General features: G+C 34.1%; 1 protein-coding gene across 1 annotated transcript in view; it reads left to right on the top strand.

The window, feature by feature from the left end:
* The window catches only part of NetA (Netrin-A), a 310841-nt gene extending 285108 nt beyond the window's left edge, over positions 1 to 25733 (top strand). Inside the window, exons 6-7 of the mRNA XM_081975751.1 lie at positions 9063 to 9252; positions 18856 to 25733. Of these exons, the coding sequence (XP_081831877.1) occupies positions 9063 to 9252; positions 18856 to 19012 (347 nt within the window). The 3' untranslated portion in view covers positions 19013 to 25733. The remainder of the gene's footprint in view (positions 1 to 9062; positions 9253 to 18855) is intronic.
* The last annotated feature ends 300 nt before the right edge of the window (positions 25734 to 26033 follow it).

Below are 26033 nucleotides of genomic sequence, written 5' to 3'. Positions count from 1 at the left end.
TTGAATACGAATTACGATTTAGGACAGTCAGGGACAAAATTGCCTGTAAAACCCACTTGGAGTGATCGAATCATGTTTTTAAGCACATTTTTTGAATCCTCATTAAATTTCCTATCTGATGACATAAAAAACACTACAAAATCAGGTAAAGTTTTGGAGATAAGTGGTGTCAAATTATAAACTGTCAGAAAAACGGTTTGAAAGGACAGTTAGGGACCAAATAACTTGTAAAACCCACTTAGAGTGAGAAAATGACTGTTTTAAGCACATTTTTGGAATCCTCATTAAATTTCCTATCCAACAACCCGAAAAAATATTACAAAATTTGGTACAGTCAGGGAGAAAAGCGGTGTCAAAATTTGAATTTCCAGAAAGGAAAAACTGTTTGGTGAAATTGTAATCTGAAATATGAATACCAATTACGATTTAGGACAGTCAGGTACAAAATTGACTGTAAAACCCACTTGGAGTGACTGAATCATGTTTTTAGGCACATTTTTGGAATCCTCATTAAATTTCCTATCTGATGACATAAAAAACACTACAAAATCAGATAAAGTTTTGGAGATAAGTGGTGTCAAATTATAAACTGTCAGAAAAACGGTTTGAAAGGACAGTTAGGGACCAAATCACTTGTAAAACCCACTTAGAGTGAGAAAATGACTGTTTTAAGCACATTTTTGGAATCCTCATTAAATTTCCTATCCAACAACCCGAAAAAATATTACAAAATTTGGTACAGTCAGGGAGAAAAGCGGTGTCAAAATTTGAATTTCCAGAAAGGAAAAACTGTTTGGTGAAATTGTAATCTGAAATATGAATACCAATTACGATTTAGGACAGTCAGGGACAAAATTGACTGTAAAACCCACTTGGAGTGACTGAATCATGTTTTTAGGCACATTTTTGGAATCCTCATTAAATTTCCTATCTGATGACATAAAAAACACTACAAAATCAGGTAAAGTTTTGGAGATAAGTGGTGTCAAATTATAAACTGTCAGAAAAACGGTTTGAAAGGACAGTTAGGGACCAAATAACTTGTAAAACCCACTTAGAGTGAGAAAATGACTGTTTCAAGCACATTTTTGGAATCCTCATTAAATTTCCTATCCAACAACCCGAAAAAATATTACAAAATTTGGTACAGTCAGGGAGAAAAGCGGTGTCAAAATTTGAATTTCCAGAAAGGAAAAACTGTTTGGTGAAATTGTAATCTGAAATATGAATACCAATTACGATTTAGGACAGTCAGGGACAAAATTGACTGTAAAACCCACTTGGAGTGACCGAATCATGTTTTTAAGCACATTTTTGGAATCCTCATTAAATTTCCTATCTGATGACATAAAAAACACTACAAAATCAGGTAAAGTTTTGGAGATAAGTGGTGTCAAATTATAAACTGTCAGAAAAACGGTTTGAAAGGACAGTTAGGGACCAAATAACTTGTAAAACCCACTTAGAGTGAGAAAATGACTGTTTCAAGCACATTTTTGGAATCCTCATTAAATTTCCTATCCAACAACCCGAAAAAATATTACAAAATTTGGTACAGTCAGGGAGAAAAGCGGTGTCAAAATTTGAATTTCCAGAAAGGAAAAACTGTTTGGTGAAATTGTAATCTGAAATATGAATACCAATTACGATTTAGGACAGTCAGGGACAAAATTGACTGTAAAACCCACTTGGAGTGACTGAATCATGTTTTTAAGCACATTTTTGGAATCCTCATTAAATTTCCTATCTGATGACATAAAAAACACTACAAAATCAGGTAAAGTTTTGAAGATAAGTGGTGTCAAATTATAAACTGTCAGAAAAACGGTTTGAAAGGACAGTTAGGGACCAAATCACTTGTAAAACCCACTTAGAGTGAGAAAATGACTGTTTTAAGCACATTTTTGGAATCCTCATTAAATTTCCTATCCAACAACCCGAAAAAATATTACAAAATTTGGTACAGTCAGGGAGAAAAGCGGTGTCAAAATTTGAATTTCCAGAAAGGAAAAACTGTTTGGTGAAATTGTAATCTGAAATATGAATACCAATTACGATTTAGGACAGTCAGGGACAAAATTGACTGTAAAACCCACTTGGAGTGACCGAATCATGTTTTTAAGCACATTTTTGGAATCCTCATTAAATTTCCTATCTGATGACATAAAAAACACTACAAAATCAGGTAAAGTTTTGGAGATAAGTGGTGTCAAATTATAAACTGTCAGAAAAACGGTTTGAAAGGACAGTTAGGGACCAAATAACTTGTAAAACCCACTTAGAGTGAGAAAATGACTGTTTTAAGCACATTTTTGGAATCCTCATTAAATTTCCTATCCAACAACCCGAAAAAATATTACAAAATTTGGTACAGTCAGGGAGAAAAGCGGTGTCAAAATTTGAATTTCCAGAAAGGAAAAACTGTTTGGTGAAATTGTAATCTGAAATATGAATACCAATTACGATTTAGGACAGTCAGGGACAAAATTGACTGTAAAACCCACTTGGAGTGACCGAATCATGTTTTTAAGCACATTTTTGGAATCCTCATTAAATTTCCTATCTGATGACATAAAAAACACTACAAAATCAGGTAAAGTTTTGGAGATAAGTGGTGTCAAATTATAAACTGTCAGAAAAACGGTTTGAAAGGACAGTTAGGGACCAAATCACTTGTAAAACCCACTTAGAGTGAGAAAATGACTGTTTTAAGCACATTTTTGGAATCCTCATTAAATTTCCTATCCAACAACCCGAAAAAACATTACAAAATTTGGTACAGTCAGGGAGAAAAGCGGTGTCAAAATTTAAATTTCCAGAAAGGAAAAACTGTTTGGTGAAATTGTAATCTGAAATATGAATACCCATTACGATTTAGGACAGTCAGGGACAAAATTGACTATAAAACCCACTTGGAGTGACTGAATCATGTTTTTAAGCACATTTTTGGAATCCTCATTAAATTTCCTATCTGATGACATAAAAAACACTACAAAATCAGGTAAAGTTTTGGAGATAAGTGGTGTCAAATTATAAACTGTCAGAAAAAACGGTTTGAAAGGACAGTTAGGGACCAAATCACTTGTAAAACCCACTTAGAGTGAGAAAATGACTGTTTTAAGCACATTTTTTGAATTCTCATTAAATAACCTATCCAACAACCCGAAAAAACATTACAAAATTTGGTACAGTCAGGCAGAAAAGCGGTGTCAAAATTTGAATTTCCAGAAAGACAGCATTTGTAATTTACTGGTAATTTATCAGTCAAATTTTCCTAGTAAAGTGTAATTTACCCATCACTAGTTTTTGATTTTCTTCAAGTTTTTATTTATTTTCATTCGTTATTATGCTTTGTTATGACATTTGTGAATATGTGTAAAATGTTTTACATTTTGAGCTTTTGACAGTCGTTAAAACACCAAAAAATGGCGGAGATACGGAATTTTTGAAAATTTTGATGCGATTTCCAAAAAAAAAATTAAAACAAGTAGAATATCTTGAAAACGGTTAGAGTTATGGAAATTTTGCGTGAGACCACAAATATTCAGAATGACTTTCTGTATTTAGTGTATTACGGTTTCAACTATATTTGTCATGTGTTTGGTATTTTTTGAGAAAAAGTACGTCACAGTCAAAAAATTTGCCGTTACATTGTCACGTCATCTAATCTTACTTTGGTTTTTGAAATTAATATAAAAAAAAATATTTTTTCCCATTTTATTTGTTGCAAATGTATAATTAGACTAAACTGAGCTTTGAAAGTAATATTATTATAAAATAAGATCACAAAAATTCCCACTTTTGAAATCTTTTGAAGTCGATTTAAAATGGCCGACTACCCATTAACGGCGCCTTAATCCGATCGCAACTTACTTAATAAACGGCAAAAATCCAGACCGAAAATAAATATTTAAATTTCCTGGATACTCAGAAAGGTGCCCCGCTATTTATTTTTGCTCATTTTCTCTGGAAAAGCCTGAATCAGCAACACTAAATCCGCCAGCTTTACTGGCTCAAGGATGTGAATTTTTTAGCGATTTTATGTTATCTCTCTGGCAAATTTATGGATGTTTTAGTTACCGATTTTGTGTGGACGTGCATGTTTTTGCTATCAATTGACCCTGATTTGCTGTCGTGTTACAACCGTTGTTTACGACTCGCTAACAACCGAAAAGATGTTTGCTTTTTTCTGCCAAACACTTAAGTATCGATAAATTAGATGTTTGCTGAAAGCTTCAATAAGCTAAAGATATGCCAAAGTCGACAAAGTGGAAGGAAATTTTTTATAGAATTTTCTGCTAAAATTTGATGGATGAGTGTCGTTTTTATTCAAACAAAACATATTCAAAACAGAGAAAATAGAAAATAATTATGGTTCTACTAGCAGTAGGGTACAGGGCCTACAAAACAAAACAAAAATAAGAAAATAACATTTTTTTAATCAACTTTTGAGCCTTAAAAGCAACTTTTGCTTCACCCTAAGATTAAATGCATTAAAGCCACTAGAGATTTTTTATTTTTTTTGACAATTAAAAATTATTATGGCGAGCCAAATTGGCTTGCAACAAATAGTGATTTGAGTAGTGTTTTCCTAAAGTATTAATGATAAGCAAAGATAAATCTTTTTTTTTTCTAAATTTAGAACAAGAAACTAAAAGCACTAAAATCGTGAAAAAGCAAAACTATTTTCCTCAAAAAACCTGTAAAAAACCATAAAACTCTTACAGAGATGCAAACATTTTTACTTTTTTTGAGTTCAAGTTAGTAGACATTTTTTGAAGATTTTAAACTGTTTTAAAAAGTTTCAAATTTTTTTTTAAACTACTTGAGCGTTAAAAAAATGTATGAACAGTTTAAAGAGTATATTAAAGGTTCTGGAATGCTTTAGAGGCATTTGGAAATTTATAGACGGTTCTAGAATTTTCTGGAACCTTCTAGACTTTTGAAAGGCTTCCGACTGCTTTAGAAGCATTTTGGAGTTTTTGTAGTATTTCGAAATATTTTTAGACTAGTATAGAAGCATATGGTAAGTGTTTGGACAGTTTAAAGAGCATTGAAGGTTCTGGACTGCTTTTAAGGCATTTGAAACCTTGTAAACGGTTCCAGAAACTTTTGGAAGCTTCTAGGCTGTTTCGTAAGCTTTTGCAAGGCATTTTGAAGCTTCTATAGTGTTTTTGAAATTTTAAAATACACGTCACGTGACGTTGATAATGCAATTCTGAGCTTGCAACACTGTAAAGGTTAGTTGACACCTGTCAAAAACAGTCACGTGACTTTTTTTTGACAGGTGTCAACTTGAAATTCAAGTTGTAAAAGCTGAAATGGTAAAAAAGACGTCACGTGACTTTGATTATGCAATTTTTAAACTTGCAACACTGTAAATCCTAGTTGAAATCTGTCAAAATCGGTCACGTGACCTTTAACATATAGTTCAAACTTTGAAAATGTGCAAAATCAAGCTTAGACAGTTGTAAAAGCTCCAAAGGTAAGAAATACGTCACGTGACTTTGATTATACAATTTAGAACTTGCAACACCGTAAACGATGGTTGGCACCTGTCAAAAATAGTCACGTGACTTTTAAATCGTAGTTTAATCGTCAAAAATGTGCTACAGCAGTTTTAGACAGTTGTACAAGCTGAAATCGTAAAAGTGACGTCACGTGACTTTGATTATACAATTTGGAACTTGCAACACTGCATCGAATAGTTGACACCTGTCAAAACCAGTTACGTGACTTTTAAAACGTAGTTTAATCGTCAAAAATGTGCTACATCAAATTTAGACCTTTGTAAAAGCTGAAATCGTAAAAGAGACGTCACGTGACCTTGATTATGCAATTTTTAAACTTGCAAGGCTGTAAAGGCTAGTTGACATCTGTCAAAATAAGTCACGTGACCTTTAAAGTATAATTTAAACTTTGAAATTTTGGTAAATGGAATTTAGACAGTTGCAAAATGCTAATATTGTAAAATACACGTCACGTGTCTTTGATTATGCCATTTTGAACTTGCAATACTGTAAATCCTAGTTGACATGTGTCAAAATCAGTCACGTGACCTTTAAAATATAGTTTAATCGTTAAAAATGCGCTAAATCAAGTTTAGACAGTTGAAAAACCTGAAATCGTGAAAGAGACATCACGAGACTTTTAAATCGTAGTTTAATCGTCAAAAATGTGCTACATCAAATTTAGACAGTTGTAAAAGCTGAAATCGTAAAAGAGACGTCACGTGACTTTGATTATGCAATTTTTAAACGTGCAAGGCTGTAAAGGCTAGTTGACATCTGTCAAAATAAGTCACGTGACCTTTAAAATATAGTTTAATCGTTAAAAATGCGCTAAATCAAATTTAGACAGTTGAAAAACTTGAAATCGTAAAAGAGACGCCACGTGACTTTGATGATACAATTTGGAACTTGCAACAGTGTATAGAATAGTTGACACCTGTCAAAACCAGTCACGTGACTTTTTAAACGTAGTTTGATCGTTAAAAATGCGCTAAATCAAGTTTAGACAGTTGAAAAACCTGAAATCGTGAAAGAGACGTCACCTGACTTTTATTATGCAATTTTTGAACTTGCAAGACTGTGAATCCAAGTTGACATCTGTCAAAATCAGTCACGTGACCTTTAAAATATAATTCAAATTTTGAAAATATGCTAAATCAATCTTAAACAGTTGAAAGTTCAAAATGAAAGAGACACGTCACATGACTTTGATTATACAATTTAGAACTTGCAACACCGTAAACGATGGTTGGCACCTGTCAAAAATAGTCACGTGACTTTCAAAACGTAGTTTAATCGTTAAAAATGTGCTTAATCAGATTTGGACATTTGTAAAAGCTCCAAATGTAAAAGAGACGTCACGTGACTTTGATAATGCAATTTTTGAACTTGCAACACTGTAAATCCTAGTTGAAATCTGTCAAAATCGGTCACGTGACCTTTAACATATAGTTCAAACTTTGAAAATGTGCAAAATCACGCTTAGACAGTTGTAAAAGCTCAAAAGGTAAGAGATACGTCACGTGACTTTGATTATACAATTTAGAGCTGGCAACACTGTAAACGATGGTTGGCACATGTCAAAAACAGTCACGTGACTTTTAAATCGTAGTTTAATCGTCAAAAATGTGCTACATCAAATTTAGACAGTTGTAAAAGCTGAAATCGTAAAAGAGACGTCACGTGACTTTGATTATGCAATTTTTAAACTTGCAACGCTGTAAAGGCTAGTTGACATCTGTCAAAATCAGTCACGTGACCTTTAAAGTATAATTTAAACTTTGCAAAATTGGTAAATGAAATTTAGATAGTTGTAAAATGCTAATATTGTAAAATACACGTCACGTGTCTTTGATTATGCAATTTTGAACTTGCAATACTGTAAATCCTAGTTGACATGTGTCAAAATCAGTCACGTGACCTTTAGAATATAGTTTAATCGTTAAAAATGCGCTAAATCAAATGTAAACAGTTGAAAAACTTGAAATCGTAAAAGAGACGCCACGTGACTTTGATGATACAATTTGGAACTTGCAACAGTGTATAGAATAGTTGACACCTGTCAAAACCAGTCACGTGACTTTTTAAACGTAGTTTAATCGTCAAAAATGTGCTACATCAAATTTAGACAGTTGTAAAAGCTGAAATCGTAAAAGAGACGTCACGTGACCTTGATTATGCAATTTTTAAACTTGCAAGGCTGTAAAGGCTAGTTGACATCTGTCAAAATAAGTCACGTGACCTTTAAAGTATAATTTAAACTTTGAAAATTTGGTAAATGGAATTTAGACAGTTGCAAAATGCTAATATTGTAAAATACACGTCACGTGTCTTTGATTATGCCATTTTGAACTTGCAATACTGTAAATCCTAGTTGACATGTGTCAAAATCAGTCACGTGACCTTTAAAATATAGTTTAATCGTTAAAAATGCGCTAAATCAAGTTTAGACAGTTGAAAAACCTGAAATCGTAAAAGAGACGCCACGTGACTTTGATGATACAATTTGGAACTTGCAACAGTGTATAGAATAGTTGACATCTGTCAAAACCAGTCACGTGACTTTTAAAACGTAGTTTAATCGTCAAAAATGTGCTACATCAAATTTAGACAGTTGTAAAAGCTGAAATCGTAAAAGAGACGTCACGTGACTTTGATTATGCAATTTTTAAACTTGCAAGGCTGTAAAGGCTAGTTGACATCTGTCAAAATAAGTCACGTGACCTTTAAAATATAGTTTAATCGTTAAAAATGCGCTAAATCAAGTTTAGACAGTTGAAAAACCTGAAATCGTAAAAGAGACGTCACGTGACTTTGATTATATAATTTGGAACTTGCAACACTGTATAGAATAGTTGACACCTGTCAAAACCAGTCACGTGACTTTTTAAACGTAGTTTAAGCGTTAAAAATGTGCTAAATCAAGTTTTGACAGTTGAAAAACCTGAAATCGTGAAAGAGACGTCACGTGACTTTTATTATGCAATTTTAGAACTTGCAACACTGTAAATCCTAGTTAACATCTGTCAAAATCAGTCACGTGACCTTTAAAATATAATTCAAACTTTGAAAATGTGCTAAATCAAACTTAGACAGTTGTAAAAGCTGATATTTGTAAAATACCTTGATAACGTACTTCTGAGCTTGCAACACTGTAAAAACCAGTCGACATCTGTCAAAAGCAGTCACGTGACTGATGGTGGTCTTTGTACACAGGATGATACTGAAACCATGCTACTTTGAGGTTATACAGTCTTTTCAGAAAAATCTAAATAATTTAAATAACATTTTGTATAGAGGATGATATAAAATTCAGTACATTAATTTTAAGGTAATTTTTACGTCCAGAAATAAGCAAAAATGATGCAATAAACTAAGATACCGAGCGTTTCAAAAAAAAAGACATGAAAAACAATTATAATAATTGTAGAATGATCTGCTTCAGAATGTTATAACAAAAACGTTTCATTTCTGATTAATTTGATGGTTTGGAAAGTTTGTAGATTTCTGCACCGTTAGCTTTAAAACTAAGAGTATAATTATAATTTGCAGCTATTATGGCCAAAGTGTTATCCCAAATCGACAACACTGACGAACACACCAAAGGATGGGCCAGATTCATGATCAACGTGGAATACATTTACAAAAAGTCCAAAGATTCAAGAATTCGAAAAGGAGTAATGCCCATGTTGGTTCCAATGGCCGACCTAAACTGCAAATGTCCCAAGATCAAATCAGCTAGGTAAGCTTCAATTTATTATACGACTTTCAATTGTATTACAATTATAGATTGCTATCTGGACCCCAATTCTCAGGATTTACAAGAAAAGTTTTAATAGAATGTGACAGAAAAAGCTGGCAATAGCAGATTAGTGTCACATTCTGCAAACTTTCATCTTGGTAGCTTCTTATTCTCTTTCCAAGAACAGTCCTCCTGGACCCTAATTCTTGAAAACAGGGGCTTTCAAGAGAACTTTTAATAGAATGTGACAGAAAAAGCTGGCAATAGCAGATTAGTGTCACATTCTGCAAACTTTCATCTTGGTAGCTTCTTATCCTCTTTCCAAGAACACTCCTCCTAGGCCCTAATTCATGAAAACAGGGGCTTTCAAGAGAACTTTTGATAGAATGTGACAGAAAAAGCTGGCAATAGCAGATTAAAGTCACATTCTGCAAACTTTCATCTTGAGTAGCTTCTTATTCTCTATCCAAGAACAGTCCTGCTGGACCCTAATTCTTGAAAACAGGGGCTTTCAAGAGAACTTTTAATAGAATGTGACAGAAAAAGCTGGCAATAGCAGATTAGTGTCACATTCTGCAAACTTTCATCTTGGTAGCTTCTTATCCTCTTTCCAAGAACACTCCTCCTAGGCCCTAATTCATGAAAACAGGGGCTTTCAAGAGAACTTTTGATAGAATGTGACAGAAAAAGCTGGCAATAGCAGATTAAAGTCACATTCTGCAAACTTTCATCTTGAGTAGCTTCTTATTCTCTATCCAAGAACAGTCCTGCTGGACCCTAATTCTTGAAAACAGGGGCTTTCAAGAGAACTTTTAATAGAATGTGACAGAAAAAGCTGGCAATAGCAGATTAGTGTCACATTCTGCAAACTTTCATCTTGGTAGCTTCTTATCCTCTTTCCAAGAACACTCCTCCTAGGCCCTAATTCATGAAAACAGGGGCTTTCAAGAGAACTTTTGATAGAATGTGACAGAAAAAGCTGGCAATAGCAGATTAAAGTCACATTCTGCAAACTTTCATCTTGAGTAGCTTCTTATCCTCTTTCCAAGAACACTCCTCCTAGGCCCTAATTCATGAAAACAGGGGCTTTCAAGAGAACTTTTAATAGAATGTGACAGAAAAGCTGGCAATAGCAGATTAGTGTCACATTCTGCAAACTTTCATCTTGGTAGCTTCTTATTCTCTATCCAAGAACAGTCCTCCTGGACCCTAATTCATGAAAACAGGGGCTTTCAAGAGAACTTTTAATAGAATGTGACAGAAAAGCTGGCAATAGCAGATTAGTGTCACATTCTGCAAACTTTCATCTTGAGTAGCTTCTTATTCTCTTTCCAAGAACAGTCCTCCTGGACTCTAATTCTTGAAAACAGGGGCTTTCAAGAGAACTTTTGATAGAATGTGACAGAAAAAGCTGGCAATAGCAGATTAGTGTCACATTCTGCAAACTTTCATCTTGGTAGCTTCTTATTCTCTATCCAAGAACAGTCCTCCTGGACCCTAATTCTTGAAAACAGGGGCTTTCAAGAGAACTTTTAATAGAATGTGACAGAAAAGCTGGCAATAGCAGATTAGTGTCACATTCTGCAAACTTTCATCTTGGTAGCTTCGTATTCTCTTTCCAAGAACAGTCCTCCTGGACCCTAATTCTTGAAAACAGGGGCTTTCAAGAGAACTTTTAATAGAATGTGACAGAAAAAGCTGGCAATAGCAATTAGTGTCACATTCTGCAATTCTTTGGTAGGTTCCTTCATTTTAAGAATACCCCCCCTGGGGGGGTTCTTGAAAAATCCAATTCTCCTTGCAAGTGTTGCAGCATTGCTTTTTTGTTTTTCGCAATTTTAATTTCACTTTTTAATGATGATTGTATGCTAGATTGTTTGTAATTTCACTTTCAAGATTTTGCAACTCTTCTTGAAAATATTCTCTTGAAAATTCTTTTTCAATTTCTGTTAACATAAACATCAGTTTTTTCTAGTGATGTTCGAAAATTTACCGTAACCGGTTATTAACCAGGGAAAGGTAAAGTAAAACTGGAAAATTAAAATTTAGTGTGACATGTAATGAAAATTTACCAATTTATCCAGTAAATTTATGGGTTTGTTTGAAATTTGTTTGAAAGATCTGTCATTAATTTGAAAAGTCATAAATCTGAATCACTATACATTTTCATGCACCCTCTGTATAGTAGCGGCACTGACGGACTGTGAAACTAGCAGTTCTTAACGAACATTTTTGCTCTTTTTGAAATTTTTCGTAACTATCACCGTTTTCTAGTTATTTAGGAAAAACTGGGTTGATGCACCAAATTTTCCAAACAGTTGAAATTGTAGTTTGAAATTTGAACACCCTGTAACTCGATTATTTTTGAGAGTTCAGGGTGGTTCAACCACTTAAAAGAACCGTTTTGAGCTCCTCTTTATAGTGATGTTGAGCAAAATATTATATCTGAACAAATGCGTACAGGGTGATCAAAAAAAGCTAATCACCATAACTTTCATGCACACCCTGTATACTGTAAGCAAAAACCATCTTGCAAACTTACGGTGCCGACTTAAAAAGTTTATTAGGAACATTTTTAATCCCTTGCACATTTTTCGTAACTTTCACCGTTTTCTAGTTATTTAGGGAAAACTGGGTCGATGCAGAAAATGTTCAAATCATTTGAAATTTAAACACCCTGTAACTCGATTATTTTTGGGAGTTCAGTGTGGTTCAACCACTTGAAAGAACCGTTTTGAGCTCCTCTTTTCAGTGATGTTGAGCAAAAAAATCTATCTAAAAAAATGCGTACAGGGTGATCAAAAAGAACTAATCACCATAACTTTCATGCACACCCTGTATACTGTAAGCAAAAACCATCTTGCAAACTTACGGTGCCGACTTAAAAAGTTTATTAGGAACATTTTTAATCCCTTGCACATTTTTCGTAACTTTCACCGTTTTCTAGTTATTTAGGGAAAACTGGGTCGATGCAGAAAATGTTCAAATCATTTGAAATTTAAACACCCTGTAACTCGATTATTTTTGGGAGTTCAGTGTGGTTCAACCACTTGAAAGAACCGTTTTGAGCTCCTCTTTTCAGTGATGTTGAGCAAAAAAATCTATCTAAAAAAATGCGTACAGGGTGATCAAAAAGAACTAATCACCATAACTTTCATGCACACCCTGTATACTGTAAGCAAAAACCATCTTGCAAACTTACGGTGCCGACTTAAAAAGTTTATTAGGAACATTTTTAATCCCTTGCACATTTTTCGTAACTTTCACCGTTTTCTAGTTATTTAGGGAAAACTGGGTTGATGTAACAATTTTTCAAATCAGTGTAATTGTGAGTGGACACTCAAGGACAAAATCGCCTGTAAAACCCACTTGGAGTGACCGAATCATGGTTTTAAGCACATTTTTGGAATCCTCGTTAAATATCCTGTGTAACGATATAAAAAAACACTACAAAATCAGGTAAAGTCAGGGAAAAAAGTGGTGTGAAAATATGAACTGTCAGAAAGACTGTTTGAAAGGACAGTTACGGATAAAATTCCTTGTAAAACAAACTTTGAGTGAAAAAATTACGGTTTTAAGCACATTTTTGGAATCCTTATTAAATTTCCTATCCAACAACCGGAAAAAACATTACAAAATTTGGTACAGTCAGGGAGAAAAGAGGTGTCAAAATTTAATGATTGCCTTTATTTGATTTTCATGATTAAGTGTCTTAAATATGGTTTAATTCAATTTTTAATTAATGAAAATTGACAATACATAAAATTGATTATCGCCAGTATTAATATCCGATAATGGAATGGTTCATTCGACTATAAAGCCTTTAATTTATGTAAATCGTTTCGCATTTTCCGTTATATTAGCATGTGACCGGTGTAGCTGAAATGAATAAATTGCGGCAAATTCAGACGCATTTGTAATGCCGCCCAAAACTCAAAAATTATGCGTTTAACGACCAATTTTAACGGAAAATAACTTAATTTCTTTTTGGGCGGACGTGTGACTGGGAAAGTGGCCCCTCGGAAAAAAAATGATGGGCAATTTGTAGCTGTCCCTGTCTATTACACGCCGACATTGTTGATTGCTTGAATTTTTGGTTAATTCCAGTTTTTTGTGCTGGAATTCTACAATTATTCCTTTATTATATTTGATTAGTTCAAAACAATTTATGTGAATTCATTATTATAATTAAGTTATAATGCCATTATTACAGAACAAAACTGTCAAAACTATGAAGCTATTAAAAGCTTCCTGCAACTAAAACACATTTATATATCTATAAAGCTAATTTACATCGTTTTGATGTTGGATTGTCAAACTAACGTCTCATCTGTCAATTACAGATTGATGGAGCTGTGTGAAACATAGTCAAATTGAAATGCTACTAGATACAAAACCTGCACCAAAACCTATACGTTCATGTCTGTCAATTTCGAACTTGTAGCAAGCAGATGTCAGAACTGTCAAACATTGATTTATGCAGCTGGAAAGAGCAATTGTGGCTGAAATTTCAAGAGAAAAAATGTCCTCTATAGCTTCATGGAGCTTCTTTCTATGGGTTTCACATATTGAGGGCGTGGTCGTGTAGCGGAACAGCTGTCACAACTGTCAGCTAACATCCATGGAGCTATAAAGAACGTATCATTACTGAGCTTTTAATCAAGGGTCGCTAAACGCAGACAAACCTATTTTTTACCTCCATAATTTACATAGTTTTGCCTTTAAATTGTAATTAAGCCTTATTGGTCGTTTGTTTAAACAGCTGTCACAACTGTCAAACATTGATTCATGGAGCTGTAAAGCACAGTTCTGGTCGCGAGCTTTCCTCAGATGTTCCTATGCTAGAAACATGCACTTTATAGCTTCATGGAACAAACTTTGACACTTCTAACGTTGCATTGTCAATTTAGCGCGTGGTTATACCTCCAAATACTTTTCACATCTGTCAAATACTATAATATACTCATGGAGCTGTAAAACCTAATTTTGTCGAGTGATTAGGTTTAGGCATTAAGTTTTGACATGTGTCACAAGTCTCAGATGCATCCATGAAGCTCTAAAGCGTATTATCTGAACTGAGCTTTTCCTGAAATTCAAATAACCAAAACCAACTCTATTTTATACTTCCAAACAGTTAATTTACGTTGGTTTAACCTTCAATTGTCAGTTTAGTGTGTTTAAACAACTGTCAAACGTGTTTCATGGAGGTGTAAAGCGCTGTCTTCACTGGAATTTCATTGCAAAAGTTACTGAAAAAAATGAATGTATTTTATAGCTTCCTGGAGGATATTTTGATGGGTTTGAAGCATTTAAGGCCTGGTCGTGTGTCTGACAACTGTCAAACATTGATTCATAAAAATATAATGCTAGTGTAAGTTTGACCAATAAATTACGAATACTGTGTTTCTGTCAGTTCAAATTTTGATATCGCTTTTCTCCCTGACTATACCAAATGTTTTTTCAGGTTATTGGATTGGAAATTTAATAAGGATTCTAAAAATGTGCGTAAAACAGTCATTTTCTCACTCTAAGGTGGTCTTACAGGCAATTTTATCCGTAACTGTTTTCTGACAATTTATATTTTCACACCACTTTTTTCGCTGACTTTACCTGATTTTGTAATGTTTTTTATCTCGTTATATAGGACAATTAATGGAGATTTCAAAAATGTGGTTAAAAACATGATTCGGTTACTCCAAGTTGGTTTTACAGGCGATTTTGTCCCTGACTGTCTTTTGAATCGTGTTAAAATTTTAGATCATAATTTCACTGATTTGAAAATTTGTTGCATCAACCCAGTTTTTCCTAAATAACTAGAAAACTGTGAAAGTTACGAAAAATTTGCAAGATACTAAAAATGTTCCTAGTCAACTTCTTAAGCCAGCACCGTAAGTTTCCAGGACCGTTTTTGCTTCCAGTGTACAGAGTGAGCATGAAAAGTACGGTGATTGACTGTTTTTGATCACCCTGTACGCAGTTTTTCAGGTATAGTTTTTTGCTCATCACCACTGGAAAGAGGAGCTCAAAACGGTTCTTTTAAGTGGTTGAACCACCCTGAACTCCCAAAAATAACCGAGTTACAAGGTGTTCAAATTTCAAACCACAACTTCAACTGATTTGAAAATTTGTTGCATCAACTCAGTTTTTCCTACGAAACTAGAAAACGGTCAAAGTTACGAAAAATTTGCAGGAGACCAAAAATGTTCCTAATCAACTTCTTAATTCAGCACTGTAAGTTTACGGGACCGTTTTTGCTTCCAGTATACAGGGTGTGCATGAAAATTATGGTGATTGACTGTTTTTGATCACCCTGTACGCAATTTTGCAGATATCATTTTTTGCTCAACACCACTAGAGAGAGAAGCTCAAAACGGTTATTTTAAGTGGTTGAACCACCCTGAACTCCTAAAAATAACCGAGTTACAGGGTGTACAAATTTCAAACCACAACTTCAACTGATTTGAAAATTTGTTGCATCAACCCAGTTTTTGCTAAATAACTAGAAAACGGTCAAAGTTACGAAAAATTTGCAGGAGACCAAAAATGTTCCTAATCAACTTCTTAATTCAGCACAGTAAGTTTACGGGACCGTTTTTGCTTCCAGTATACAGGGTGTGCATGAAAATTATGGTGTTTGACTGTTTTTGATCACCCTGTACGCAATTTTGCAGATATCATTTTTTACTCAACACCACTAGAGAGAGAAGCTCAAAACGGTTATTTTAAGTGGTTGAACCACCCTGAACTCCTAAAAATAACTGAGTTACAGGGTGTACAAATTTCAAACCACAACTTCAACTGATTTGAAAATTTGTTGCATCAACCCAGTTTTTGCTAAATAACTAGAAAACGGTCAAAGTTACGAAAAATTTGCAGGAGACCAAAAATGTTCCTAATCAACTTCTTAATTCAGCACAGTAAGTTTACGGGACCGTTTTTGCTTCCAGTATACAGGGTGTGCATGAAAATTATGGTGTTTGACTGTTTTTGATCACCCTGTACGCAATTTTGCAGATATCATTTTTTGCTCAACACCACTAGAGAGAGAAGCTCAAAACGGTTATTTTAAGTGGTTGAACCACCCTGAACTCCTAAAAATAACTGAGTTACAGGGTGTACAAATTTCAAACCACAACTTCAACTGATTTGAAAATTTGTTGCATCAACCCAGTTTTTGCTAAATAACTAGAAAACGGTCAAAGTTACGAAAAATTTGCAGGAGACCAAAAATGTTCCTAATCAACTTCTTAATTCAGCACTGTAAGTTTTCAGGACCGTTTTTGCTTCCAGTATACAGGGTGTGCATGAAAATTATGGTGGTTCACTATTTTTGGTCACCTTGTATGCATTTTTTCAGATAGAATTTTTTGCTCAACACCACTGGAAAGAGAATTTAAAAACGGTTCTTTTGAGTGGTTGAACCACCCTGAACTCCTAAAAATAACTGAGTTACAGGGTGTACAAATTTCAAACCACAACTTCAACTGATTTGATAATTTGTTGGATCAACCCGTTTTTCCTAAATAACTAAAAAACGGTGAAAGTTACGAAAAATTTGCAAGAGAGCAAAAGTGTTCTTAATCAACTTCTTAATTCAGCACCGTAAGTTTGCAGTACCGTTTTTGCTTCCAGTATACAGGGTGTGCATGAACATTATGGTGATTGACTGTTTTTGATCACCCTGTACGCAATTTTGCAGTTGTCATTTTTTGCTCAACACCACTAGAAAGAGAAGCTCAAAACGGTTATTTTAAGTGGTTGAACCACCCTGAACTCCCAAAAATAACCGAGTTACAGGGTGTTCAAGTTTCAAACCACAACTTCAACTGATTTGAAAATTTGTTGCATCAACCCAGTTTTTCCTAAATAACTAAAAAACGGTGAAAGTTACGAAAAATTTGCAGGAGAGCAAAAGTGTTCCTAATCAACTTCTTAAGCCAGCACCGTAAATTTGCAGGACCGTTTTTGCTTCCAGTATACAGGGTGTGCATGAAAATTATGGTGATTGACTGTTTTTGGTCACCCTGTACGCAATTTTTCTGATATATTTTTTTACTTTAACCCACTGAAAAGAGGAGCTCAAAACTGTTCTTTTAAATGGTTAAACCACCCTGAACTCCCAAAAATAACCGAGTTACAGGGTGTACAAATTTCAAACCACAACTTCAACTGATTTGAAAATTTGTTGCATCAACTCAGTTTTTCCTACAAAACTAGAAAACGGTCAAAGTTACGAAAAATTTCCAGGAGACCAAAAATGTTCCTAATCAACTTCTTAAGCCAGCACCGTAAGTTTGCAGAACCGTTTTTGCTTCCAGTATACAGAGTGTGCATGAAAAGTATGGTGATTGACTGTTTTTGATCACCCTGTACGCAATTTTGCAGATATCATTTTTTGCTCAACACCACTAGAGAGAGAAGCTCAAAACGGTTATTTTAAGTGGTTGAACCACCCTGAACTCCTAAAAATAACCGAGTTACAGGGTGTACAAATTTCAAACCACAACTTCAACTGATTTGAAAATTTGTTGCATCAACCCAGTTTTTGCTAAATAACTAGAAAACGGTCAAAGTTACGAAAAATTTGCAGGAGACCAAAAATGTTCCTAATCAACTTCTTAATTCAGCACTGTAAGTTTTCAGGACCGTTTTTGCTTCCAGTATACAGGGTGTGCATGAAAATTATGGTGGTTCACTATTTTTGGTCACCTTGTATGCATTTTTTCAGATAGCATTTTTTGCTCAACACCACTGGAAAGAGAATTTAAAAACGGTTCTTTTGAGTGGTTGAACCACCCTGAACTCCCAAAAATAACCGAGTTACAGGGTGTTCAAATTTCAAAACACAACTTCAACTGATTTGAAAATTTGTTGGATCAACCCGTTTTTCCTAAATAACTAAAAAACGGTGAAAGTTACGAAAAATTTGCAGGAGACCAAAAATGTTCCCAATCAACTTCTTAAGCCAGCACCGTAAGTTTGCAGAACCGTTTTTGCTTCCAGTATACAGAGTGTGCATGAAAAGTATGGTGATTGACTGTTTTTGATCACCCTGTACGCAATTTTGCAGTTATCATTTTTTGCTCAACACCACTAGAAAGAGAAGCTCAAAACGGTTATTTTAAGTGGTTGAACCACCCTGAACTCCCAAAAATAACCGAGTTACAGGGTGTTCAAATTTCAAACTACAATTTCAACTGATTTGAAAATTTGTTGGATCAACCCGTTTTTCCTAAATAACTAAAAAACGGTGAAAGTTACGAAAAATTTGCAGGAGACCAAAAATGTTCCCAATCAACTTCTTAAGCCAGCACCGTAAGTTTGCAGAACCGTTTTTGCTTCCAGTATACAGGGTGTGCATGAAAAGTATGGTGATTGACTGTTTTTGATCACCCTGTACGCAATTTTGCAGATATCATTTTTTGTTCAACACCACTAGAAAGAGAAGCTCAAAACGGTTATTTTAAGTGGTTGAACCACCCTGAACTCCCAAAAATAACCGAGTTACAGGGTGTTCAAGTTTCAAACTGCAATATTTGACATTTTTTAAACTGAAAATGACTAGAGTAAAACAGCCTCTACATAATTGTTTCCCATTTTCAGATCGTACTTGTTTTTGGGCAGAGAAAAGGACGATTCGCCGGGAGGAATAGCGACCGGAAGTCTTGGAGTGACGCAACGATCCATCGTGATCGAGTGGAGGGATGAATGGGATCAGCGCATGCGCAGGTTCCGTCGCCGGGCACGAAAATGCAAGTAATTCCCCCTGGCGGCAACCAACCGCACTACTTGCTAAACGATTCTTAAATAATGTTTCGCGCCAACGGTTTCGCTGTGATTTAATTTTTACGTTTAGTTTTTGTGCTAGTCAAGATTAAATTCGGGCAGTTTTTCCTAACCTAAAAATATACCCGGTGTCCCAAATTTTAATTTCTCACATACAAACTTATATTAAGATTAGAAAAGAGTATCCAGAACATTTTTTAGACATTTTACTTTCTGATTCTCCCTGTATATGTTGTCGCATTTTCTACATACAGGGTGGCTCACCATATACAAAATTGGGCTTTCTTATCAATATTCATATCAATTGTCACTTGTTTTCTATTACAAAGTACTGATGCGTTAATTTCATAAAGTTTTCCAAAAATTGCTGATTTTTTCATTTAAAAATGTCAGAATTTCAGAAAACAGGTCTTGACATTAATATATCCATGGAGATATAAAGCATATTTTTTGATTAGTATTTACTGAAACGCAACCAAAATTTACATGTTTATGGATCCTATTTTGGTAATTTTCACGTCCTGTCAATTTAGGGTGTTAACTAAACACAAACAAACCTATCTTATACCTCTATAAAGCTAATTTACATACTACTACTGTCAAACAACTGTCAAATTGATTCATGAAGCTATAAAAGCACATTTTTGACAAAAAAAATACTAAACTAATAAAAAAATACAGCAATATACAGGAGAAAAACATCAACTTGAAAAATTATAACATTTCGTAGTAGTTTCTACAGCTCAATGGAACCAAATTTGACAGTTGTGACGTTAACGAACATTTCAATACTTTTCTTACGTCACGTGACAGCTGTCATAACTGTCAAAAATCACTCACCAGTGACCTGGAAGTACAAAATGCCCAATAGATGTGTTTCTTCGAGGAATTGAACAGTAAGTTGTGTTTACAGCTCGATGAAACCAAATTTGACAGTTGGAACGTAAAGGAACATTTTAATACTTTTCTTACGTCACGTGACAGCTGTCAAAAAGGCCAAACAGATGTGTTTCTTTGAGAAGTTGCGTTTGCAGCTCCATGAAGTTAAATTTGACAGTAGGGACGTTAAAAAAACACTTCTGACAGCTGTCATACCTGTCAAAATACACTCACCAGTTTTGACAGTTGACACCTGTCAGAAGTGAGGTAAGAAACATATTAAAGTGTCATTTGGCCGCACAAATGTTACATTTCGGGCTCTATGGAGGTGTAAATACAAGGTAGAACTGTTTTGCATTTGATAGTTGCATTCACAGTTTTAGTTATAACAAATTATGTCACCTGACTATAAACAACGCTGTGAAATGTCATATCTGTCAAATCTAACGTATTAAACTGTCATAACTGAAAAATTTAGCTCCACAAAGTTACAAAATAACATTTTGAGGGTGATTCATCGAAAAGACATTTTACAGTTTCCCGGCACTGTTTAATGAGTTTTGACAGCTGTCAGATGACAATACATAACATCTCAATCTTCAGATATACAATAAACTTTGATAAATTTGAGACACCCTGTATATATTAAGCTGATTTTTTTCATATCGATCGCTAGTAAACTGCTCCTATTTAATTTTCGAGCGCTTCATGTATGTAAAAGGCAGTATTTAAATAATATGTTTATTTTAAAAAGTATGTGTTAAATAATAAGGCCCCGTTTACTTATATAATGTATTAAATTGCACTAGTGCACTGTACCAAAACTGCATTTCTTCCCATAATACATTATCACCGTTCAGCTTAGTTGCAATTTGTAATTTTGTAAATATGTTTCTTCTTTGTCGCATTTTTCTTCATATTTATTTATTTGATTTGTTTTTCTCTTACCTTGAGTGGATGCGTTGTTTGACTGGTTGCTTATTAATGTCATTTTTATTGAAACCACCACTATAATTTATGTAAAATAAATGAGTAGAGTCCGGATTAAAATGCACTGAAATCGTGAAAAAAAGCCAAATTATTTTCCTCAAAAAAACATAAAATTATGCAAAAAAGCTTTAATTTTTTTTTTTTAAGTTCAAATTCTAGAAATTTTTTTTTTGAGGTTCAAACGTTAAGCAGCCTAGTTTAGTGGTTTATTAGGAACAATTTTGCACTCCTTCAGTTTTGATGTAAATCTAACCATTTTCGACATATTTTCCAAAAAACTAGTTTGATGCACTTTTTACCGAAAATTAGCTCAAAACTTGTACACCCTGTATCTTAGTTATTTTTGGGAGATCAGGGTGGTTCAACAACTCAAAAAAAATCGCCTTGAACTGCTCTTTTCAGTGGTGTAAAGCAAAAAATTGTATTTTAAAAATTGTGTACAGGGTGAGCAAAAAAAAGACCCACTAACAATTTTGTGCACACCCTGTATATAGGGAACTGCATTGAGGTTCAAACGTTCCGCAGTCTGGTTTCGTGGTTTATTAGGAACAATTTTGCACTCTTGCAGTTTTTTTGTAAATCTAACCGTTTTCGAGATATTTTCTAAAAAACTACTTTAAAGCACTTTTTACCGAAAATTAGCTAAAAATTTGAACACCCTGTATCTTGGTTATTTTTGGGAGTTCAGGGTGGCTCAACCACTCAAAAGAATCGTCTTGAACTGCTCTTTTCAGTGGTGTAGAGCAAAAAATTTGTATCTAAAAAAATGTGTACAGGGTGAGCAAAAATAATGAACCACTAACAATTTAGTGCACACTCTGTATACAGGGAACTGTATTGAGGTTCAAACGTTACGCAGTCTGGTTTAGTGGTTCATTAGAAACAATTTTACACTTTTGCAGTTTTTTTGTAAATCTAACCGTTTTCGAGATATTTTCCAAATAACTACTTTGATCCACTTTTTACCGAAAATTAGCTCAAAACTTGTACACCCTGTATCTTACTTATTTTTGGGAGATTAGGGTGGATCAAAAACTCAAAAAAATCGCTTTAAATTGCTCTTTTCAGTGGTGTAAAGCAAAAAATTGTATTTAAAAAATTGTGTACAGGGTGAGCAAAAAAAAAGACCCACTAACAATTTTGTGCACACCCTGTATATGGGGAACTGTATTGAAGTTCAAACGTTAAGCAGTCTGGTTTAGTGGTTTATTAGGAACAATTTTGCACTCTTGCAGTTTTGATGTAAATCTAACCGTTTTCGAGATATTTTCTAAAAAACTGCTTTGATGCACTTTTTACCGAAAATTAGCTCAAAACTTGTACACCCTGTATCTTACTTATTTTTGGGAGTTCAGGGTGGTTCAACAACTCAAAAGAATCGTCTTGAACTGCTCTTTTCAGTGGTGTAGAGCAAAAAATTTGTATCTAAAAAAATGTGTACAGGGTGAGCAAAAATAATGAACCACTAACAATTTAGTGCACACTCTGTATACAGGGAACTGTATTGAAGTTCAAACGTTAAGCAGTCTGGTTTAGTGGTTCATTAGAAACAATTTTCCACTTTTGCAGTTTTTTTGTAAATCTAACCGTTTTCGAGATATTTTCTAAAAAACTACTTTGATGCACTTTTTATCAAAAATTGGCTCAAAACTTGAACACCCTGTATCTCGGTTATTTTTGGGAGTTCAGGGTGGTTCAACTACTCAAAAGAATCGTTTTAAACTGCTCTTTTCAGTGATGTAAAGCAAAAAATTTTATCCAAAAAAATGTGTACAGGGTGAGCAAAAAAAAAGACCCACTAACAATTTTGTGCACACCCTGTATATGGGGAACTGTATTGAAGTTCAAACGTTAAGCAGTCTGGTTTAGTGGTTTATTAGGAACAATTTTGCACTCTTGCAGTTTTGATGTAAATCTAACCGTTTTCGAGATATTTTCCAAATAACTACTTTGATCCACTTTTTACCGAAAATTAGCTCAAAACTTGTACACCCTGTATCTTACTTATTTTTGGGAGATTAGGGTGGATCAAAAACTCAAAAAAATCGCTTTGAACTGCTCTTTTCAGTGGTGTAAAGCAAAAAAATGTATCTAAAAAATTGTGTACAGGGTGAGCAAAAAAAAACCCACTAACAATTTTATGCACACCCTGTATATAGGGAACTGTATTGAAGTTCAAACGTTACACAGTCAAGTTTAGTGGTTTATTAGGAACAATTTTGCACTCCTGCAGTTTTGATGTAAATCTAACCGTTTTCGAGATATTTTCTAAAAAACTGCTTTGATCCACTTTTTACCGAAAATTAACTCAAAACTTGAACACCCTGTATTTTGGTTATATTTGGGAGCTCAGGGTGGTTCAACAACTCAAAAGAATTGTCTTGAACTGCTCTTTTCAGTGGTGTAAAGCAAAAAATTGTATCTAAAAAATTGTGTACAGGGTGAGCAAAAATAATGAATCACTAACAATTTAGTGCACACTCTGTATACAGGGAACTGTATTGAGGTTCAAACGTTAAGCAGTCTGGTTTAGTGGTTCATTAGAAACAATTTTCCACTTTTGCAGTTTTTTGGTAAATCTAACCGTTTTCGAGATATTTTCTAAAAAACTACTTTGATGCACTTTTTATCAAAAATTGGCTCAAAACTTGAACACCCTGTATCTCGGTTATTTTTGGGAGTTCAGGGTGGTTCAACAACTCAAAAAAATCGCCTTGAACTGCTTTTTTCAGTGGTGTAAAGCAAAAAAATGTATCTAAAAAATTGTGTACAGGGTGAGCAAAAAAAAAGACCCACTAACAATTTTATGCACACCCTGTATATAGGGAACTGTATTGAAGTTCAAACGTTACACAGTCAAGTTTAGTGGTTTATTAGGAACAATTTTGCACTCTTGCAGTTTTGATGTAAATCTAACCGTTTTCGAGATATTTTCTAAAAAACTACTTTAAAGCACTTTTTACCGAAAATTAGCTAAAAATTTGAACACCCTGTATCTTGGTTATTTTTGGGAGTTCAGGGTGGCTCAACCATTCAAAAGAATCGTCTTGAACTGCTCTTTTCAGTGGTGTAGAGCAAAAAATTTGTATCTAAAAAAATGTGTACAGGGTGAACAAAAATAATGAACCACTAACAATTTAGTGCACACTCTGTATACAGGGAACTGTATTGAGGTTCAAACGTTAAGCAGTCTGGTTTAGTGGTTCATTAGAAACAATTTTCCACTTTTGCAGTTTTTTGGTAAATCTAACCGTTTTCGAGATATTTTCTAAAAAACTACTTTGATGCACTTTTTACCGAAAATTAGCTTAAAACTTGTACACCCTGTATCTTACTTATTTTTGGGAGATTAGGGTGGATCAAAAACTCAAAAAAATCGCTTTGAATTGCTCTTTTCAGTGGTGTACAGCAAAAAAATGTATCTAAAAAATTGTGTACAGGGTGAGCAAAAAAAAAACCCACTAACAATTTTATGCACACCCTGTATATAGGGAACTGTATTGAAGTTCAAACGTTACACAGTCAAGTTTAGTGGTTTATTAGGAACAATTTTGCACTCCTGCAGTTTTGATGTAAATCTAACCGTTTTCGAGATATTTTCTAAAAAACTGCTTTGATGCACTTTTTATCAAAAATTAGCTCAAAACTTGAACACCCTATATCTTGATTATTTTTTGGAGTTCAGGGTGGTTTAACCACTCAAAAGAATCGTCTTGAAATACTCTTTTTAGTGGTGTAATGCAAAAAATTGTATCTAAAAAATTGTGTACAGGGTGAGCAAAAATAATGAACTACTAACAATTTTGTGCACACCCTGTATACAGGAAACTGTATTGAGGTTCAAACGTTACGCAGTCTGGTTTAGTGGTTCATTAGGAACTATTTTGCACTCCTGCAATTTTTTCGTTAATCTAATAGTTTTCGAGATATTTTCCAAAAACTAGTTTGATAAAGTTTTTACCGAAAATTAGCTCAAAAAATTTTGGAGCATTTTCCCAAAAAATCGCGAATAACTTGATTATTTCAAACGTTTCGTATAGACACATTAAATGATCGTAAGTAGCTAATGATTGGAGCTATCACGTGACGTTGAGCGGGCACCGCTAACTTGCCCCATCTGGCCGCTAGAGGGCGTCAGACTTTTTCGGACATATATTAAAATTAAGCACAAAAAGAAGAAAAAAGCATGAAAAAATCATCATTTTATGTCAAAGGTTGGTTGCTTTTATTATTTTTTACAAAAAAGCAAAATTCCTAAAAATCCGGACTCTACAAATGAGTGTGATGAGTGAGTGTTTACTGAAACTGTACAGTATTACAAAAGAAACGCTAATAACAATTTATTCCATAAATAATAACAATTTAGACCTGATTACTTATTTGTGTAACATTAACTAGTTCCTAGAGATTATAAATAATATTAATGAGTGTGTTACAGAATTACTCGCTACTACTACTACTACTACTATTATACCACATTGTTTAAAAACGATGCACAATAACCTTAGAAAATTAGTGTTTGGTGTTCTACAACATATCAAACTATTAATAATTGAATGTATTTTAGTGTCATGTAGCACATCAATTTACTCTTCCGTCTTGATACTTATATTCTCTCCTATATGAAAAAATTTGGAACGCAGCAGTTCTTATACCTGTGAGATTCGATTATTATTGTTTATTATAGTGAGTAGACTATTTTTATTCGTGTACGTTTTATTAGAGTTTTTAAGGCAAAAAAATAGTCAAGCATAATTACATTTAATTGTACATTTTTGTGTACCTAATAAATATCATTGTGTAATAAATACAACTCTGTAAATTAACGTGTTGGTTTCATTATCCAGCTACTATACTACATAATGTGTCCAGAATAAGGAGGAATCTTGAAAACGGTTAGAGATCACACGTCTCTGTCGAGACACGAATGAAAATTTTATTGGACGGTTTTTGAGATATTTACCAACTTTGTTAACCGTGTTAAACTGTAATTTTTGCAAATTGTAGGCCAACTTTGACAGTTTGGCATTAGTGACATTTATCACGTGGTTTTTGGAGGATAATTTAGCGAGGCAGTCACGTGACCATTGTGAAAATAGCTGTCATAAATCTCAGAAACGCGTTTC

Source organism: Ips typographus, linkage group LG3 (genome assembly GCF_016097725.1).
Source record: "Ips typographus isolate SLU linkage group LG3, UJ_Ityp_2.0, whole genome shotgun sequence".
NCBI classification, from domain to species: Eukaryota; Metazoa; Arthropoda; class Insecta; order Coleoptera; family Curculionidae; genus Ips; species Ips typographus.
This window is presented reverse-complemented; position numbering and strand designations above follow the sequence as displayed.